The sequence below is a fragment of the Condylura cristata genome, unplaced genomic scaffold (genome assembly GCF_000260355.1).
Source record: "Condylura cristata isolate star-nosed mole 26May11 unplaced genomic scaffold, ConCri1.0 scaffold00008, whole genome shotgun sequence".
Taxonomy (NCBI): domain Eukaryota; kingdom Metazoa; phylum Chordata; class Mammalia; order Eulipotyphla; family Talpidae; genus Condylura; species Condylura cristata.
The window spans coordinates 61,895,062-61,917,372 of NW_004567109.1; the positions used below are offsets into that span (position 1 = coordinate 61,895,062).

Consider the following 22,311-nt stretch of genomic DNA (forward strand, 5'->3'; position numbering starts at 1 on the left):
GTCCCTCTCCACTCTCTCAGCTATCAACCCTCTTCCTCCAAAGCAGTAGTAACCAGCTGGTTGGCATTCTAGCCAAACTGCTAACTACTTCCCATGATTTCATTTATTTTACAAATTTTCTTGAGTACCTGGTAGCTAGTGCTGGGCACCAGGTGAGAAATATAGTAAAGAACATGTCAGAAAAGGGTCTAAAAAATTAGTTAAGATGATCACACAGCAAATAAATGAGTAACTTATAATGATCAGAAGTCAGCTGAATGAATGTACAGCAAATGAGATCAAGCAAGGGGATAAGCAAGATAAAAGGAGAGGTAAATTAAGACCGACCGCTGAAGAGAACACACCTGGGAAGAACCCATTGGGAGAGACTCCATCTGACTTACTCTCTTATGAAACCATTATCAGGCTGCTCTGGCCCCTTCTCCATGCCGGGCTGTGGGCTCCTGGGGCCGACACTGGCCAGTCTTCCCACATGCACCCTCAGCACCCAGCCCAGCACCGCACAGGAACAGGATGGCGCCTGGTGGGATGAATGCACCTAGCTGCCCTTCCTGTGTTACTTCCCTGCAGCTCACCAAGCCTCGCCTTCTCCTCTCTGGTCTGCCTTCAGCATGGCCACAGCCCCGACAGGCACCAGAGGCGGCATGTGTGCGTGTCAGCAGCTCCTCAGACTCCTAAGCCTGGGCGCCTCTGGCTGTGCCCCAACCACACACTGCATGGACCCGACCCGCTGGGCTCTGGGACCCACGCGCAGGGCGTGACACTGTGGAAGAAAGTGGCTTCCAACCACCCACGGACCCTGTGACCCTCCCCCCAGAACCTCCCCTCTCACTGTGAAATGGGCCCGCGAGGCTGCTGGTCTGGCATTTCCCAACAGTGCCCACCCCCAGAGGAGAATCCATGCTTGGTCAGTACAGGTGGTACAAGTGGATCTAAGACTCCTGTGTACAAAGAGGACAGGAGGCGTCCACTCTGCCACGTGTTCAACAAGCACCTCAGCCTCCCTGTGGGAGGAGATACAGGCCGTCGTGACTGCTCAGTAATCACAGGCCTGGTCCCTTCAGCCTGCACAACATGGTGATACCTTACTTCAGGGAAGAAGCTTTTCCCCAAGTCGACTTCTATCCCCCCCACCCCCCGGGCACAGCTGATGACCAGGGAAATAGGCCCCCACCCACCCGAGTCCCCAGGGCCCTGGGGGACACCCTGAGCTCTTTAGGGACAGATGTGGCTCCATCTATGCCACTGCCTCACTTGTATTCCAGTCCCCTCACCAGGAGGGTTAAAGGCAACAGGGGACTTCAGCAAGTGTTCTTGGCCAACCCAAGGCTAATTAACTATCAGGAGGGGTGCGGTGATGTGCCAATATGTGTGATGTTGCTGGCCTGATGGCGTGATGTTGCTCTGCCTGTTTCTCCTAAGGGGGAAAAGGCTGAGGTGCTGGACACCCTGAAATTCATCATGTTCCACACCAACAGTTACAAATATGTAAAATGCCAGAAAATATGCAGTCACTGATTAAATAATTCTAAATTTTGAATCCCTAAATATTAACCTTAGCTCTATGAATCAATATTACAATAAAAAACAAGTGAGGCAACTCTCATGCCTGCCTGACCATGGGGACGTCTCTTAAATCTGCCCCTTTTGACGGCAACTTTCTGCCCACAGGTTTCTTTACTTTCCTTCCCTTTTTTACAATAATTCTGCCCTTTTTGGACATAAACAAATAAGTAAGGTGATAATTCATATTCTCCCCTTAAAAAATTGCATTAAATTGTTTGAAATACCTCCCTTTGCAAAAAAAAAAAGAAAGAAAGAAAAGAAAATATGATAAACTCAGGTACATGAAAGCTTCATAAGATTTAGGTTACACATAGCTATGGTGTGACACCTATATAGAATAGCTTTTTATTTAATATCCATAATGTGCCAAACATCTGAAATGCCTTAAAAGCTGCACCACCAGTATCGATATTATCAACACGAGCAAACTACCCTCCTGGAAGCAAAAGTCTTCTAGTTAAAGCAGACAAGGACTTGAGCCCAAGTGGCCTCTCTCATCACCAAGCCCCAACAGAAGCCAGCACAAAGGCACTGGTCCAGCCTTCCTCTGAGCGCCATCTCACTCCCCATCTGATCATCTTTTCATGCCACCTGGCACCCTCCTCACCTTCCCTCTGCCCCAGCACCTCCTCAGCCCACCTCCAGCCTCAGCTAACAAGAGCTTCCCCCTCCTCCCCACTCCCCTCTGCAGGCCACAGTTCTGACAGACGCCCCTTGTTCACATGCGCACATGTATCCATGTATCCAGCAGGGGCCCAGGCAGGCAGATGGGACAGCCCCTCCCAGCCTCCCACCATGCCCAGTGGGCGATAAACCTCCTCCCTTCCCAGCACTCACTCCTGGAATGATGAGCCCAGCTGGCTCAGCCTTGGGCTTCACAGCCAATCAAGTCTATGGCCTGATGCCGCCTCCCTGTGGCCTGGCCTGTGTGATCCTTAAGCTGCCCTGCCCCACGGGAAGGAGGTGTGAAGCCTGTCTCCTGTGGGGGCGCCATGCTCTCAGGATTCCCCTAACAACCGGAGGAAAGGATTCATCATCCCCACTTTATGGATGAGACAAGTGAGGTCAGGTCAATCACACTGGAGCCAGCTGTGCTCAAGTATGAAATCTGCGATTTCCCCTACACTCAAGGTGGAACAACATACAGGAATTTCTTGTGTGTAAGGCACTCATATTCACACCCACTGTCTCCCCCTCTGAGATACAGGACTCCTTCAGGACTAAATCCTTAGGGAATGGAATCTACCTTTCAAACAGGAAAGGACTTGCAGACTACCTTCATCCTGGTCATTCTGATTCCACTCACACACCATATCCCAATCTGCTGACACACACACACACTGCTCCAGGCCTCCACACACATACACACACACACACACTGCTCCTGACTTCCTCTCACACACACAATGCTGCTCCAGACCTCCTCACAAACACACACACACACACACACTGCTCCAGAACTCCACGCACACACACGTCACACACTGCTCCAGACCTACACACACACACACACTGCTCCTGATCTCCTCTCACACACATACACACTGCTGCTCCAGACCTCCTCACACACACACACACTGCTCCAGAGCTCCAAGCACACACACGTCACACTGCTCCAGACCTCCACATACACACACACACTGCTCCTGACCTCCTCTCACACACACACACTGCTGCTCCAGACCTCCTCAGACACACCCACACACACACACACACTGCTCCAGAGGTCCACGCACACACACATCACACTGCTCCAGACCTCCGTGCATGCACACGTACACGCACACACACACACAAACATACACACATCTCCAGACCTCCTCCTGATTCCCGTCTGGTACTCCACACTTAGTCTCCTGTCCTGGAGCACATGGACCCTCTGACCTAGCCTAGCTGCCTCTGTCCACCTCAAGTCCCAGTCCACCCACCTGGAACTCCTGCTGCTCCACCCTACCCCATGGTGGGGGAACTACGTCCAGGCACACACAGACACCTTACACAAAATTAACATTTCATGCTCTGGACCGGCCAGAAACGCCAGGATCTCGGCAAAAGAGATATGGTAACCTCAACTCCCTGTTCCTGGCCTACTTTGCCATTCAGTCAGCCCAGCAACATTATCTTTGGCACAGTAAATCCCAGACCTTCCCTGCAGACTGAAGACCAGCTCAGAGCGGGCCTCACACACACTTCTGGTGTCTACCAGTGTTTACAGTAGTTAGTTGTATGACATGTCTGACTGACTAGTAAACAGACAGGTGGGATTCTGAATGATTCCTTTCTAGTCTTCAAATAAAAATCTCACTCAAATGACAAATTATGTCATTTCTCCAGGAAGGCTCAGCCTTGTGAGCGCTTCTGGGACTCTGTGGCCAAGACACAGAGATGTGAAACCTTGACAGGCAGTAAGAGCGGCCACAACCCAGAGCTCTTGCTCACAGAGATGGCTTCACTCACAAACGCAACAAATCTCTTGTTTAAGTGACAGCTGGCACGTGTTGATAATTCACAAGAGCCTGGAGAAAAAATATCCACAGCCTGGAAGGGGAATCAATCAAGAGTAGATGAAGGATCCAGATCAACTCCTGGCATGTGGTTCCAATGCTGGGGGCTATAAATAAACACGGCATCACAGTCATGACCAGAGATTGCGAAGACAAGAAACCCCATGCTGAAGTTTACTCCCAGTTGACTTGACACTGAACTTCTGCCATAATGAAGTGTGACAGATAATCTGCAAATGAAGACTCTTCTGCAAGTGGGAAGCGGGCTGTCTCCACACTGGAGTGAACACTACTTTGCCTAAAGATTAGGCTCACTCGGCCCTGCAGGACCTGGGCCTCCAGTCCACTCACTGCTCAGAGCCAGTGGTGAATGCAAACATAACAGCTACCTTACAGATGGCAAATAGGCCAACAAAGCAAACCTGAGCGTGAGTAATGTCAGATCTGTTTAAACTAAACACTGCCAGTTAGTAATAATGAGTTAAAGCTCCCTTCGGTAGTAACTTACTCCCTGGCACACAACCTAGCAGTGTTCTTTACTGTACCAGATAGGGAGTGAAAGTCCGATAAATAACAATGTCTACCGAGACTCACTAAGTGTTTATAATACTGCCCAAAATGGTGCTAAGCACTTTCTATGATTTAACTATCCTATTTGATTTCTCTACCCCTAGAGGTTTTTACATGAGCAAGTTTTTATGTATAAATACAAGCACAGGAAAACTCTTAGGGAGATACACACCAAAATATTAATAGTGGTATCTGTTGGATTATTTTTGCTTATATTGTTTTTTCCAAATATGTCTGCTAACATCACTTACAGTCGTACATTTCTACTTTTTTAATGTCAAAATACATTAAATACAATGAAAATCTTGCTCCCAGGTAACAAGCCCCTACGTGAGTCATTTCTTTTGCATGTAAGAGCTGATAAAGCTTTACTTTACCTGAGCATGTGCTTTTCATTTTAGTTTCAATTAAGTCCCTATGCTTAGCATATTTCTACTTTAATGTCCTAGGTCTTAATTACTATCCTATGCCTTATCAAGATTTTGTATTTATTTGTAGCTTACTCTTTTTTGGCACTTATCACAAACATCCTACCTACAAATCCTTGACACAAGAGGCCAGGCACACAGACACACACATAACAAAAGATCACTTCACGGGTGCTACTGCCCATGCACTTCAAGTACTGATGTACAGTTCTTGCTTAGAACATTAAGATGGCAGAATTAGAACCTTTAAATTCTAGTTATTTTTTTAAATGCAAAACTATAATATCACCCTGCATAGTTAAAAATAATAATGCCCCAAGGGGATTGCAACTGAGATGGAAAAATGCACGAAAATATGTAAAAATAAACTATTATAAAATTTTTTTAAAAATAATAACACCATCATTTTAGAAGTCCTATACTTAAAAAGTCGATTTTATTAAATATTCGATTCTCAGTTATATTTTTCAGTTATAAAAAGCTCCACCCCCATTTCACCCTTCATCACCCACCCTCCAAACCAATTAAGTAAGCCCAACAAAGTCCACCAGCGGAAACCCCAAGAACAAGATGGACGGCTCTCATCAGCACACAGCAGAGCCCTCACGTGGGGGGAAGAATGAAAACAGCTAATGTAGCACAGAGCACAGGAACTGGAACAGGCAGTCTGACAAGATTTTTATAACTTACACCAATTACAAATACTTCATGTGCCCACCAATTCCAAGAGAACAGACAAGCCAGTGATACAGAAGACCTCTGCTAGGGCCACCTCTCCCCACGCCAGGCCCCCTATCAGGAATCATTAGGAAGCCCAAACAGCTTCACAGTCCCTGCTTCCCGGCTGCTGTCATATTTGCCATCTTTGTCATCACAGGCAAATGCCAGCAGAGGCCTCTTGGGATGCCAAGCCACAGTGAAGGTCGGGGATTCACACTGCACCTCCCATAGCTTGTCTCCTACAAAAACCAATACAGAGAAACCAATCAGTATGTTAGTAGAACACATTCACTACCTTCACTAAGTCAGCTAACACCCTCAAGAGGCCGTGGGGTAGGTACAGTAGCTTACAGAGAACACTGAGGCACAGAAAAGTCAGATGCCAGTATATGGCAGAGTCAGAACTCAGGTTAGGAGCCTTTGCCCTGAACCCCTTTTCAACAATCCCTGGAAAAAGTGACAGCAATATTGTAAATAACCCAGCAAGGCAAGTACTGATTTTAAACTTCACTTTATGAAGAGAAGTTGCTGTTAACAGGCAAGTGACACTTCAAGGAAGCAGCATTCAACACATGGAGTCCAAAACCACAGATCTTATGAGTGTCTAGCAAATTCGTTCCTTTTTTCAAAAAATTCCTACTGTTGAAATTCAACATCATTTTTTTCAAAGCTGTTATTCCTTTTGTCCTGCTTAACTACTTTTTTCAACCTTAGATTTAATATTCATGCATTATTTAGTTGGCAACCAATTTAAAAATGCAGGATACACTGAACTTTATGCTCCAAACTGGTCAACATATGTGAATTACATTTCAATAAAGCTGCTTTAATAGATATGTATTTATATACATGTCAAAGGGTAAAGAGTGTTTTGTATAAACAAAGTCTATTTCAGGAACAATTAACTACTCTTCAAGGTACTAGCATCTAGCAGTCTACAGCTCTATGTCTGAGCTCATTTCTGAGTTCACAGACATAAAGAATGTCTTTCTCAGTTTTCTTTAGGCCTTTAACTCCTGGTCATCTCTTATGGAATTAGATCAACAAGCACATTTATACAAGAAAATCAGAGATGACATTAAAAGGCCCTCTATAATGGCCCATGTAGCATCATGAATTTTAACACTTGATAGTTTAATAGGAAGGTGAATCTTCTGTAATTAATGAAGTTCCACCTGGAGACTAACAGTACTAATCCAGACCATCCAAATTCTAATAGACCAATGCCTAAAAAGGTGAAAACATGTGGGCTGTGTTAAGATGAGATTCTGCTCTATGAGCTATCAAGAACTAAAATTAAGTATCACATTGTTTTACATTTAGTCATTAAAAGTTGTATCTAAAGTACACCTACACCCTATGTTTATTGCTGCTCTATTTACTATAGGGAAGATGTGGAATCAACCAAAATGCCAAAAAATAGATGACTGGATCAAAAAGATGTGGTACATATACACAATGGAGTATTACTCAGCAATCAAAAAAGATAAACCCATGCCATTTGTGACAACATGAATGGAACTGGAAAAGACCATGCTTAGTGAAATAAGCCAGAAAGAAAATGAAAAGTACCAAATGGTTTCACTCATAGCAGGAATGTAAGGGATCAGGGGAAATTTAAAAAAATAAATAAATACTAACTAACAACTATAAACCAGAGACATTCTATGGGGGGAGGAGAGGAGGACAAGATCAAAAGGAGTGTAGGAAGACCACATGGGACTATGGTGATGGCACATGGGTGAAGTGGTGGTGGGAAGTCCACGGAGAATACAACTGAGATGAAAAAATGTACAAAGTGAAGAAAATGTAAATATATATATATATATATATATATATATATAATAAAGTAATTAAAATTATATCTAATACATGATACCAACAACATAAAAAAAATAGAGAAAGAAAGAAAAAGACTGGAATGAAACATGTTACAGCATATGGAACGGTGTGTAAGTATTCATCAAATTTCTCAGCATTTTCTAAATAGTCTACAATGAGCATGTATTACTTATATTTTACAAACTATATGATGGAACTTTTTAGGCATTGGTCTATTAGTATAAAAGCATGTTTACTGCATAAAATTCAAATAATATAAGAATAGAGGGCAGCACTGTAAAATCAAGATTTCTATGAGGGAAATGTTCTCCATCTGTGCTGTCCAATAAGAAGCCACTGGCAACATGGGTTACCAAATCCTTGAATATACCTAGTTTTTAAATTTTGTTCAGTTGATTTCAGTAATAAATAACTACCCTTTCCTTCTACCTCAATCTTCTCCCAATCTTGTAAGTCCGACAGCCTTCCACATGTTTTCTGCCCTCTTGAGCCACATCACACGTGCTGACTAGCTAGCTGATCTGCATTCACTGACATGCCTTGCAAAGCTCCACTTCAGAGCACATACAGCTATGTCTTTCTTTTGGCACATAACAAGAGGGCACACAACTTACTTGATCTGACCTAATGAAAATTTAGATGCTTCCCATTTAGGCATGAAACAACACTGTTTGCTTTTAATCTTTAACCTAGTTATAGAGAAGAAAAATAAAGCCAACATTTGTCTGAACTACTTAGAAAAAAGTAATACAGCCACATTTGATATGTGTAAAGCAAACTATTTGCATTAATTAAAATAGATAAAATTAAGAGAAGCCTGCACAAAGATGATACAGGAAAAAACACACCCATGCATGCATTCACTGCTGATAAAGAGCAAACACGACAACAACCTCTCTGTAATGTGGTTCGATCCTTCACAAAATATGAACACTTTGGACTGAGCATTCCCACTTCAATGATTTACTCAAAAGGTGAACCACATAAGTAAAATGAGGTAAGGGGTACTAGTCACAGCATTTTTATAATGGTGCCAGGGCCCCCTCATAGTTGGGCAGTTTAAGTACACATTGGCATAGTTGAGTACACACTGGTTTATTCAAGGTGGAATTCTAAGCCCCATTAAAAGCAGCAGTACTGCTCAGTAGTCATCACTTTGAAAAAGCCATATGATCCTCCAGTAGGGGCAGGTGGACCTGGGCAGCAGGAGAGCAGCTGTGCACCACATGAACTTAGGATCACACAAGGGAGTCACCTCTCAGGCTGACTGCACAACGCTCACTACAGTGAGCAGTACCAACAGGAGCATTCTTTAAGTTGCAGAATTTCAAGTTATTTACTTTCTCTAGTTGAGTTGTCTATGGTTTCTTTTCCTAAAGTGACATGTATTTCCAAAAACAATTAAGTACATTAAAAAAAAAATCTGGGCCCTCCCTGGTGGCGCAGCGGGTTAAAGCACAGCACTAAGAAGCTAAGCCAATTCCGCATGAGTTCGATTCCTGCCTGCCCCGGAGGAGATCCACATGGCGAGGCAGACCTCTCCTGACCCGCCCGCTGCTCCCCTCAGCAGTGTACTTCGACAATCTGCCTGTTCTGCTCCCCACTCTGTCCCTGGTGAATCCTCTCACCCTCCGCATCTCTGGCCTGTACCCCAGTTCTGTATGAATAAATAAATAAATCTTTAAAAAAAAAATTATCTATAAAAAAATAAAAATAAAAATAAAAAAATCTGAGAAAATTCTTCCGTAAAATGCTCTCCTCCCATTTTACTATTTTCACATTCTGTTTTGTTGTTCAAAAAGCATATCATTTACTTAATTCCTTAAATTAATTTTCAAATATAAGCTCACACATAGGCAAGAAGCAGAAATATACAACACTTTAAAAAAAAAAAAAAAAGGTGATATTACATGGTAGGACCACAGAAGATACTTTTTTCCTTCTTCCTACTTTCTGTATCTTAAAAATTTCACTATGATGGAAGAATCAGTACTTTAGAAAATGCCAAATATTTTCTTACGCCACTTTGCTACAGAGCTGCTCCTTTCGTTCCTAACTCTGGTTCCTCATTACCCGACTAAGTCATAACAAACTTGTCTGAAGGAGACAAATACATTTGCCCTACTACTGGGGGAGGGCCAGGGAGCAGAGAAAACACACTTGACAAGGGAGTCCTGATGGCTAGAGATATTCTCATTAAGACAGCCAGAGCTTTTGTTACCTGTCTCTACTTCAGCAATGTCAATGAAATGATCTTCCGATGCTGAGGCCAGCATTTTCCCATCATGGCTAAAACTGAGGGTCCTCACAGGCCAATCCAATCTATAATACCAAGAAGAAAAAGGAGACTTTATAATAATCTAAAAACACGACACAGCTTCTCCAAAATGAAGTAATTTATCCAGTCACTCACCTAGAAAAGCACCGCACACACACTAACTCATCTACATCCCAGAGACTGACCAAAGCATCTGCACTTCCTGTGGCAAAGTACTTCCCCATTGGGTCAAACTTGATACAGATGCAGTTGGAGGGATGGGCGTTGATGGACTGCACAGGTTTCAGCTCTGGGTAGCTGAGAAACAAGACAGGTAGCAATCAAATTATGGGAAAATGATTTGGTGCTAAGCCAGTAACAGGAAAAACTGGAAAAGAAAACAATGTAACTACCCTGAAATAAAAAGACTTCAAACAACACATTCAAATGGGATACCATACACATGATAATATGAACCCAGATTAACCAACATGAAGATAAACCATCATTTGAACTTTAAAGAAAAAGGTTTTTGGCAGTAGTATGACCTGTCAAAGGAAAATGGAATAACACATTTAAGATACACAAGCAAAGAAATTATCAATCAAGAATTTTTATATCTAGCACAATTGTTGATTTTTAAAAAGCCCAAATGATAAGCACAATATAATAAAGTTTCTGTTAAGTTTTATGCATGCAAGTTGGGATAAGTAGGCATTACACATTTGTTTTATATGGTTTCTATGTTTCATTTTCTAGTAAAAAGATTTTTTAAGAAAACTTAAATAATACTACTTACAGACTCATATTGCTAAGCACAGAATTCCAGGCCTTTTATAATCTGGTCCCAAGTTATATTTCAATTATATCATCCCATTTTCAGGCCTTCTCATTGGGTACCTTATCAGCCACTTCTCCCAGCAACCCTGACCTACAAACACGCTAAATCACACCTGTTTGGTCAATCGTGCCATCCCCTGTTGCTCGTTCTTAATTTCCTACACATATTTCAAGATTCTACCTCCTTTCAATCTCCAGCTCCCAGTCAATATAAATTTCTTCGTTAGCAATGCCGCAACAAACTCCCAGTGTCTCTATTAAAGAACCTATTTTACTCTGCCTTGCATTGCCCAAAACAGATTCAGACAGGCCTGAATTTCAATTCCACAATTTCATTCTTTTAGAAAACAATTATCCAGTGAGATCCTTACAAAACAATTATGTAGTGAGATCCTTACAATGTGCAGCAGGAACAAGACGAAGCACCAGGGAGTCCACAGTAAACTGTACCTACCCGCCTGGATTTTACCTTCTAGGGGACAATTAGACAAGCAATATGCAATTACAGGAGAGAACAGGAAATGCTTACAATGGGAAGTACATAAAATAAGCCGCTAACTTTGAGAGGAGAGTGACGGGAAGCATCAGCCCCCTGAGGTTTACCGAAGTAAAAGACAAAGCGCCTGGCTCAAAGGTACAGAATAGATGGTAGGATTCTTTATTACCAGCTGTCGCTTAAGCTCCTCAGAACAGACACACATCTATATCCACCACAGCACCAGTGCAACGGTGAGACAGTCCCTAAAAGAGGACCCCTCACCTGAGAATGTTGATGCAGCCATTGCCATTTGTGAGGAAGAACATGTTATTGTCGTTGTTCCAGGAAATTTCATTAACCTCAAACTTGAACTGCTCTTCTGCTTTGGAACGATGTGTCTTGGCATCAATAAAGGTCACCACGTCATCCTTGTTGCCTACAGCAATGGTCTGCCCATCGGGACTCCAGCAGATATTAATGTTCTCCCCTGGGAACCCAGATATGATCAGCAAGATAATCATTTGCCCATAATTCACCAGAAGTTTATCTTGTTATCCTAGAAAGATCAGAACTACTTTCAGAACTCACTCATTTAAAGTCCCAGTCAGTAGTATGGAACTATCACTATGGATCAGCAACTATCAATCCAGCTAATTCATCTACAAATTTTTCCATTTGTTGCTCAGATTGTTTCTCTACCAGACATTGTATTATCCCCATTTTACAGATGAGGAAATGGAAGATAGGGAGATAAAGCAAAATGCCAAGGTAAAGTGCCAAAGTTAAGAAGACAGACAAGATTTAAACCCCAACTTGGTTCCACAGCCTCTAATCGGCTGTTATACCAGAATTTCCAAAACCCCAGAGATGTGCTTCCCATTTTCAAAATTTTTGTTGCATGTGACAATTATATTTGTCTTTATTCTAGATTTTTCTCAAGTGTCTCAAATTTTTTTTAATTTAGCAATAACATCTGAGTTATTTTTTTTTCCTAGTAGACATCAAAATATATCCACAACCAGATTTTAATGCTCATCCATGTACCACCCAAACCCCCCATGTGTATACTTAGGGAAAGCACACATCAATCACTCCATCTCCAGATACAAGTGTGTCACATAAACAAAATCTTCTAACCCACACTGAACACATCAATTTAAAATGTTATCACCTTTATCAAGACTAACAGTTTCCATTTTATTATCTCAAATGTATCTTAAGATACATCAGGATGCATCTCAAGATTTTGGGTGTATCATGGTTATCTGAAAGCTTTATTTTCTTTCCTAATGGCAAACAAACTTATTAGCGTTTCTAATAACTGAAGACAGCTTAGTCAATACAATATACTAAGTGACCTCAAGATTTAGGAGAAAAGACCTGGTGAAGAACAGAGTCTATAAATATACTACACAATTTCCAGGTCATTTTCTCCCAAATCACCAAAGCCATTCCATTTCAGTCCATAACAGCTTCCCAATTTCACCATATTGTTAGGCAGCTCCCTTTCTAGGGAAAGAGCTGTCCCTTTCCACCAACCTGCTGCACCCTGACCACTAAATCCTTGTGGTTACTGTTGTTCAAATTCTATTGAGGCCTTAATTGTCTCCCCCAGAAGGACTTCAACATTCCTTAAGCATGGTAGCATACCATTCTAGATATCCACCTTGTAGTCCTCGCTATTTTAAAATAAGCGATGTCTTACCATGCTCAGGCTTTTTTATGCATAAGTCTCTCTCCCTGAACTAAACTATGAAGTCCTTGGAACTGTCTTATTTAGCTCAGGATGTTCCATATCTAGTGCAGGGCTACACACAGAGAAGTTATTCAGGAAACTGGCCCTCACTGGTTGCGCAGTGAGTTAAAGCACAGCACTATGAAGCTAATCTATCCCAGCCAAGGAGCCAACCCATATAGGGCACAGCAGACCTCTCCTGTCTTGCCTGTTGCTCCTCTCAGCAATAAATTTCAGTTAATCTGCCTTGTCTGCTCCCCACTGTCTCTGGTGAATCCTCTCACTTCTCCCCCCCAACCCCCACCAAACACACACCTTTGGCCTATACCCAGTTCTTGTATGCATAAATAAATAAATAAAGGTATTCAGAAAATGTTTGTTGAATGGCTGTAATTCTTCCTAATGCCCTCTTTGAATAGTCACCTTTAGTGTTCACAGTGGCAATGCATTTTGTAGTCCTCACATCCCAGATGCGAATGGTTTTGTCTCCAGATGCAGTAACAAAGAGATCAGGATTACTTGGATGCCAACAAAGCTGGTCCACACTATCTCCATGTCCTCGATAATTGTTTTCTTTGACCTGAAAGAACAAAATCCACATGCACTTCACACATATATACAGGCCTCAACAGGAAACTCCTTAACTTTACTCAAACTAAATTACCCTGTGAGCAACGAAGATCCAAATAACTTTTTAAAAACCCAGTCCTTCCAAGCTTCTACCCCAAAATTCACCCATATGCCTCCTCCTTTCCTCCCTGATGACTAAATTCTTCTGAGTCTGGAATCCACAATGCCCTTACTCTTTTGTCCTCCCTGGTCTTTCCCTCATTTCTAGCTTTGCACCCTTACTTGCCAGCCCACCTGCTCACTCCCACAGGAAGTCCTACCTTTCCACAGGGGCCATCCTCACCATCCCAGAGAGCAGCCCAGCACCACCTCCCCACCACCACCGCAGTCCCCAGTAACTCCCCACCACCCACTCCCTACCAGGAGTGGTAACTTCCTACCACTCCCACACACACCCACCTCACCCCCAAACCACCAGATTTCACCAGCTCCTCACTTCCACTCCCCATCTCACACCTCCTTACTGCTCCCCTCCTACACCCTACCTGCCTCGGCTCCACCAGTGCTTCCTCTCCACACACACCCACGTCCCTTACCATCACAGCCGCAGTCCCTGGTTATCTCCACATTCCTCTTTCTCCACCACACCCCCTTCTCACTGTTCCTGACCTCCACCGCTCACTTCACCACAGCACCTCTGGAGTAGGCCCTGGCAGCTCACCAACCGGTCCTTCTCCAGCAAGAAGACGCTGGCGGTCTTGTCGAAGGACCCCGAGGCCAGGCGCCGCCCGTCGCAGCTCCAGGCCACTGAATGCACCTTGGCGCTGTGCGCCGGGAACTCGCGCGTCTTGCTGTGGCCCCGGAACAACTCCTGCATTCCGAGCACGTAGCGCGTCGGCCCACTGGTCACTGAGCACCAGGGGGCCAACGAGCCGGGGCCGCTCTGGCCCAGTGCAGAGGGCCCCATGGCCGCCGCGGGGACAGCCATGCTGAGCTCCCGGACGCCGGCACGCCACCGACCCCCTGAGGCAGTCAGTCCTGCCGCCGCCGCCGGACGCATGCGCTCCGCAGAGCAGCCGCTCCTCTGCGCAGCCGCACAGTGGACGGACTACAAATCCCGGCATGCAGCGTGCGCGCGCCTTTGCCCGTTCAAATAGTAATAATTCCGCTTTACGTTTCCTTCGGGGTAAATGAATCTGAGCATACGGGCTTTATTTCCCCTTACCCTACTTCTTGGCGGATATATGTATGTATTCCTATTTAGGTGAAAAAACCAACGCTAGTCTTCTAAACTTCGGTTCCCCATCCGTAAAATGTAAAATGCGTGGCTGGAGAAACTCGCCAAGTTTATCTGGTAAGAGACTAGAGGTTTAGGGAGGAAGTAGAGGCTGTTGACTAGGGGTCTGCAGATTTTTCTCAATAAGCAAGTCTTTGTTTTTAAAAGACCTTAAGTGCACGCGATTATAAAAGATGCAGTAACTATCCCCGGGTCACCTCTTGGATTATGTCCCACCCTTCACACGCCTGCTTTAAACCTTAGGTGCTATAGCTGAAAAAACTACTGGTGAGCTTCCCCCAGCCATGGCTCTGGAGAAGGGCTGTGAGCTGGGGAAGGATTCTGGTGCCGATAAAGTGGTTGGGAGTTTCTTTAAAACAAGTTTTCTTAGGTCATACTTAGTGAAATAAGCCAGAAAGAAAAGGAAAATTACCGGATGGTTTCACTGATAGCAGGACTATAACGGACCACGCGAGAAAATAATAATAATAATAAACAGCTATATACCAGAGACATTTTACCGGCATGGAGTGGGGAATGGGATCAAAAATGGAGGGAGGGGAGTGCACGGGACTATTGAAGGCACGCGGGTGATTTGGTGATGGAAAGCCCATGGGGATTACAACATGGGGATTACACAAAATGATGTAAAAATAAGCTATTATATTATTTTTTAAGTCTTTTTTTTTTTAAGGTAACACAGACACTTGGTAATGACAAAATACAAAAGGGAAAAGAGTGAAAAGAGCTTTCCTCTTGCCTATAACCCTAAATGCTCCTTTCCCAAAAAATGCTGTTAAATTTCTGTGACCTTCAAGAAATAGGATAAATATGCACATTGGTAGAAGAAGATAAGTGTATGTATACTCAAACCTCCCCCGTAAATGGTAGCATCCCTTTTACAACTTGCCTTCTGTGGTAAATATATATCAATCATTAATCAATAGATGTGGATATTTCATGCTTCTTCAGGGATGCAGTCTTTGATGATATGACGGTGTAACACATTATTCAGTTGGTCCCCTTGATGAACATTTGGTGTCTGCGAGTTTAAGAACAGTACAGCCAACAGCCTCACACAAACCTCATTGTAAAATACAGTTTTTATTTGAATATTACAAAACACAAAGTTTCTAACAATTTAACATTTCTATCAGGAGAGTGACAGAAAGTCCTTAATACTAATGAGTACACTTTATAGCACATTACCTCAGAGATGGGCTATATGAAGCCCTTTTCTATTACCAATTCCCTTCTCTATCCCACTGCAATTAGAAATTCTTAGAGACTTCAAAAAGCCTTTTAAACTCCAAAAGAATACCAATGGAGTCACTGAAACTTTGGGGTAAGAGATTCTTAGTTTTCCCTCCTTAACTTTCATTTTATGACATTCCCTTCATATTCTAGCTTTTTTTTTCCTGCCTGCATTGAGATTTATATCCCCTAAGGAAACTAAAGAAGAAAATTAAAATGTCCTGCTGCAGGTCACATGGTTTGTATATGACAGAATAAAGGTTAGAATTTGTATTATTGACTCCAAAATCTACACTCTTAGATTCTTAGTATTTGAAACCTCCATGTTATAAACATAATCCTTTGTGTTTTCGTATTCATTTTGTATGTTATTTATGTTTTTTTTTTTAATTTATTTATTCAGACAGAACTAGGTACAGGCCAGAGATGCAGAGAGTGAGAGGATTCACTAGAGACAGAGCTGGGAGAAGAACAGGTAGATCTACAAAGTACACTGCTGAGGGGAGCAGCGGGCGGGTCAGGAGAGGTCTGCCGCACCATGTGGTCACCTCCGGGGCAGGCGGGGATCGAACTCATGTGGAAGTGGCTTTAGCTTCTTAGTGCTGTGCTTTAACCCGCTGCGCCACCAGGGAGGGCCTGTTATGTACGTTTTTTATTTCATTTTCCCATGTGCTCTTTCTTAGAGGACCTGAGATTTGAGGAATCAGAAAGGCTGAGACAGGACACAGTGATTTTAAACAATGTAAGAATAGAAGGGACAAAACAGCTCCCAAGAAAACAGAAGTGTTTTGCTGAAATGTTGTTGTGCTAGCCACCATCTAGAGTAAAAATCTGGTTACAGGATAATTAGGGGACAGAAAAACCACCACTATGAAACTTGCCGACCACCTCGTGCCTGATCAGCAGTGTGGCACACTGGACAACAGGAAGTCTGACGGTCCACAGTCACAGGTAGGGCTGGGACCCCTCCTGCTGTCAGGGGTTCTTTCCTCTTGCTTCAACAAACCCACACTTGCTGGCTCTCAGTTTGGCCTGGCGGCTGTTGTTCTTCAACGGTGTGTACACCTGGACCCACGAGCATCCACTGTCCTAACATTTCTATATTCTATAAACATAAATGTTAGAATTTCATTTATGGTAAGTATCTGCCACAGCTCTTTATGAAAACAGCCTGATTTAATTGTTTTGAAGTTGAAATAACAATGTCTACTTTTTTTTAAGATTTATTTATTCATACAGAACTGGGGTACAGGCTAGTGGTGCAGGGGTGGTGAGAGGCTTCACCAGAGACAGAGTGGGAAGCAGAACAGGCAGATTGAGAAAGTACACTGCTGAAGGGGACAGCAGGTGAGACAGGAGAGGTCTGCCGTACCATGTAGATCACCTCCAGAGCCAGGGATTGAACTCACACTGAAGCGGCTGTGGCTCACTTGCAGTTCTGTGTCCCAACCCATTGCACCACCAGGGAGGGCCAGCAATGTCTACTTATATGAAACTAAAATCAATGGTCTCAAAGGAGAGGTAAAATTCAGGGGTCAGAGGAATGGGCCATTTTTAAAAGTGTGTACTATGGGAATGGGAGGAAATTTAAACTTACAGAAAAGTTGGAAGACTAGAAAAGTATTGCTAGTCTTATGGCCCAAATTTACATAGTTTTAGCATTTTGTTCCATTTCCTCTGTTTGCCTAAATACTTAAGGGCAAGTTGTATACATTCACTGTCTCTTAATCCTAAATATTTCTCTGAGTATTTCCTAAGAAAAGGGATAATCCACTTCCTATACCAAATATAATTACCAACTTTAGTAAATTGGATGAAGAACTATAAAAAGGCTGAAGTGAATGAATCAAACATAAATAAGTTGATGGAAAAGGAACAGCTGTAGATGGGTAGAAGGTTAAACAAAGAGGAATAGATTTGTGAACAAATCAATGGTGAAATGAAAGCTACAAAGACAGAAAAGCTTCAAAAGGAAAAAAGATAGAGGAGGGAGAGGCAGGAGAAAAGGCAGATGGAAACACTTTGGAAAGACGGGTGAATGAATGAATAGCAAAATGCATGTTGGATGGATGGACGACCAGATGAAGAGTTCATAGCCCTTCAAGATAAGCAGGTCCATTCTCGCTTATCTATTTCTCCAGTGGCAATAAAGAGAAGCATAAGGCGGTCAGAGGCTTGATACATCTTTTGTGAAGGAATGAATGAAGGGTTTAGGCCTTGGGTTAATGTGGGAAAAGTTTTGAAGTGAGAGCGAGTCAGAAGACGGGATTTCTAGCTCTCTCTGTATCTTCCAGTTAGTTATATGCATATGCAACTTTGTGAGCAACTTAACCACACATTTTCAATTTACACTTGTACAAAATGGGTAAAGTAGATTAAGTGATTTCCTAGGTTTATCCAAACACTCTCATGCTCCCTGATTTGAAGCTGCTCAAATCTAAAGACTATTGAGGGGAGGGGGGCCACACTGAGCAAATGTCTGTTTACTTACAACATGTCCTAATGCAGAACTGATCCCACATCTCTGCCAGCAACCAGGGAGAAAAGTTAACACACTCCAGATGAGATCCTGCTCAGACTGTCTGGCTCAAAGCTTCCTGGTGGGAATGAAAGACAGGCTGACAGTAGAGCCTGAGGGGTAATTAAGAGTGAAACATGAACCTCTGTGAGGCTGCACCCACCCCAAATTGAAAGGAAAGCAGGGCCAGGCACACAAAGCCTTGCAGGGCCCTTGGCTGCTGGCCAAATGCACACTTTGTGTCCAGAAGGTGGCTGCGTATTCACAGGGCACCGGTCTGTGCCCACAGAGCCCCCACCAGACTCCCAGCATGCTCTACAGTCAGTCATCGCTGTCCCGAGAACACAGCTCTCCTGAGTTACAGGCACTGTTCCAGGTACTGTCTGTGTATCACCTGGTCACTTGTCCCATCAGACCTCCTGGGAGGCAGCAGTGATGATCTTCACGCAACAGGAGGAAAAGGTAGCAAGTGGCAGGCTGGGGATCTGCACCCTGAGGATTTAGGCTGGCTGGGGACAGTGGGCCTGGAACTGCTCAGGTGACAGCTGGAACTTGAGACTTCATGCCACACCCATTCTGCAGTGACCAGGGCTGGTGCTTTCACACAGCTTGGAGGCTGCGGTGCTGGGCCAGCACTCCATTCCGTGCACAAGCACACTGAGCTGGGGTTCTGGTGAAGTGGCCCAGTGATGGTGACATGACTTGTACGTAGCTCAACTGGGATTCCACCGCTGGGAACCGGAGTCCCAAGCCAGGGCTCCTAATTGGTAGCGAGCAGTGGCGGGCCCACGTGCAGTTATAGGGATACTTGCAGGTTTTGCCTAAATATGAATTCCTCCCTCCAGTGACAGCATCTTGAGTTTTCTTGGGACAATCACCCCCCACATCCTACCCACCTACCACTTGAATTCATGTGATTTGGGTGAAATTTCTAAGCCCTGGGAGCAAAGTAAGAATGCAAGTTGGAACAGTCCCCATGTTTTGAACTGGCAGAAGAGCAACGGTGGTCTGTCCCAGGCTCTGCTCAGCTTCAGGGCACAGTCTCTATGTTCCCCAGTCACTTAAGACTTTGAGAAATAAACACAGCTGCCAGAAAGCAAGAAGCTTTGGCCATGACTAATCCCATGGCGCAGATGGAAGAGAAATCAGAAGTGCTCTGCAATGTGAAGTGTTTCCTAAAACTGTCCGTGAGTACACAGAGCAAGCAGGATGGGGCAATTTGATACAAATACACAACTAGGCTTCAGAATAGGAATAAAGGCTGAAAGTGCACTCACAGCTCCGACCTTCCAGCTGGCCACCTTCCCTGTAAGCCTTGCTTCCCTCTAGTGGACAGACAGGGACCCACAGGGTCTGGAGCTTTTGAGAAAAACCAACCCCCCTCCTCAGCAACTGTCCTGGTCCAGCTGCCCCTTTTCCTCTCCCTTACACTTCTGCTACAGCCTCCTCACTGCTATTAGTTAACATAACTAACTTTATGCTGGCTGCAGGCTTAAACTGTTTCATTGAGTTCTTATAAGAAATTCGGAAGTGGGTAACCTCCTGTATACTGATGAGGAGACAGGCTCAAAGGTTAGAAGACTGACCTAAAGCATGTGGAAAATAGGACTAACTACTAATGGTTATGTTTTGTTTTGTTGAGGGAGGTGATAACATGTCCTAAAATTAATTGGGGTGATGGCAAATGAGGAAGTTAGGAAGTGGGTATAGATAGGGTGCCCCAAACCCAGGTATCCCAATCTGAATAAGGAACAACTGGTTGAATGAGGAGGGCGCCCCCACAAACCCAGGCTGCACAAGCCCACATACTAATCTGATTGAGAAACAATTGGTTAGAGTCTGGGTACCCCAACCCAATTAAAACTGATGTGTTCAGAATACCAACACAATGCTAAAGCAACAGACCAAAACTGGATTGTGAAAAGCAGACAAGAAACCCCAAAGACTCAATGTGGCTCAGTAACCCAGTCGGACCCAGTCAGCAAGAGACACAGCACTGAGCCACCCAAGAGCCAAACCCCACTCTTTACCCACTATACCCATGTAAACACATGCTTTTTGCCCTCAGGACCTTTCTCTGCTCAGCCTCCTGTCCTTGTAATCTGTCAATAAACCGCTTACTTTTCTGAATAACTCTGATCACAAAGCTGAATTCTTTCCTCGCTGAAACAAGAACCAAGAGCCCCCTCAGTGTCCTCAGATCCCCCAGGTTCTAGTCATCAATGGTTAAAGTATGGGAATACAGGAAAATCCACACCGTTACAAGTATACTCATTAGTTTCCCGGTGCTACTGTAACAAATTACCACAAATTTAGTGACTTTAAACACCAATTTGTTCTTTTACAATCCATGGGCCTAAAGTCTGGAATGGAATTATTTCAGGCTGTGTTGGGTTTCCCTTCTGAAGACCCAAGGGAGAATCTGTTTCCTGGTGTGTTCCAGCTGCCTACATTCCTTACTATGTCTGTTCCCCATGTTACAAGTTTGTTTCTTAAACCTCTGGTTCCAAAGCCAAATTTCCCTTCTCTCAACCTGCTGCCTCCTTCTTATAAGGACCGTGTTCGTACATTGGATAATATGGGATAATGGCTCCATTTCCAGATCACTGACTTACTCATGTAGCCAGTCATTTCCACCAGCTAAGTCCACATGTTCACAGGTTCAGGCATTAGGATGTATGTTTCTTTGGGGGTCATTATTGGACCTACCACAGTATAATGATGTATTTTCGATTGGAAAAAGGAGGAGAAGGGGAATACCATTTCAATTAAGAGCTGAATGCTGAGAAAGATCTGAAGAAACTTCACTGGGAAGCCACTGCCTAGTTTCCAGCAAGGCGGAGACTCCATCTGACTTACTCTCTTATGAAACCATTATCAGGCTGCTCTGGCCCCTTCTCCATGCCGGGCTGTGGGCTCCTGGGGCCGACACTGGCCGGTCTTCCCACATGCACCCTCAGCACCCAGCCCAGCACCGCACAGGAACAGGATGGCGCCTGGTGGGATGAATGCACCTAGCTGCCCTTCCTGTGTTACTTCCCTGCAGCTCACCAAGCCTCGCCTTCTCCTCTCTGGTCTGCCTTCAGCATGGCCACAGCCCCGACAGGCACCAGAGGTGGCATGTGTGCGTGTCAGCAGCTCCTCAGACTCCTAAGCCTGGGCGCCTCTGGCTTTGCCCCAACCACACACTGCATGGACCCGACCCGCTGGGCTCTGGGACCCACGCGCAGGGCGTGACACTGTGGAAGAATGTGGCTTCCAACCACCCACGGACCCTGTGACCCTCCCCCCAGAACCTCCCCTCTCACCGTGAAATGGGCCCGCGAGGCTGCTGGTCTGGCATTTCCCTACAGTGCCCACCCCCAGAGGAGAATCCATGCTTGGTCAGTACAGGTGGTACAGGTGGATCTAAGACTCCTGTGTACAAAGAGGGCGGGAGGCCTCCACTCTGCCACATGTTCAACAAAGCACCTCAGCCTCCCTGTGGGAGGAGGAGATACAGGCCCTCGTGACTGCTCAGTAATCACAGGCCTGGTCCCTTCAGCTTGCACCACATGGTGATATCTTACTTCAGGGAAGAAGCTTTTCCCCAAGTCAACTTCTGTCCCCGCCCTGGGTACAGCTGATGACCAGGGAGATAGGCCCCCGCCCACCTGAGTCCCCAGGGCCCTGGGGGACACCCTGAGCTCTTTGGGGACAGATGTGGCTGCATCTATGCCACTGCCTCACCTGTATTCCAGTCCCCTCACCAGG

The 22,311-nt window shown here is 44.5% G+C and overlaps 1 protein-coding gene across 1 annotated transcript; it reads right to left on the reverse strand.

Moving 5' to 3' along the window:
• Positions 1-5,493: 5,493 nt before the first annotated feature.
• On the reverse strand, positions 5,494-14,590 carry THOC3 (THO complex 3). Its single transcript, XM_004679241.2, has 6 exons — positions 14,232-14,590; positions 13,364-13,520; positions 11,488-11,692; positions 10,044-10,205; positions 9,852-9,952; positions 5,494-6,027 (listed from the first exon to the last, which is right to left on the reverse strand). The coding sequence occupies exons 1-6, from the start codon at positions 14,568-14,570 to the stop codon at positions 5,864-5,866; spliced, it is 1,128 nt and encodes a 375-aa protein (XP_004679298.2). The 5' UTR covers positions 14,571-14,590; the 3' UTR covers positions 5,494-5,863.
• Between the last annotated feature and the right edge of the window lie 7,721 nt (positions 14,591-22,311).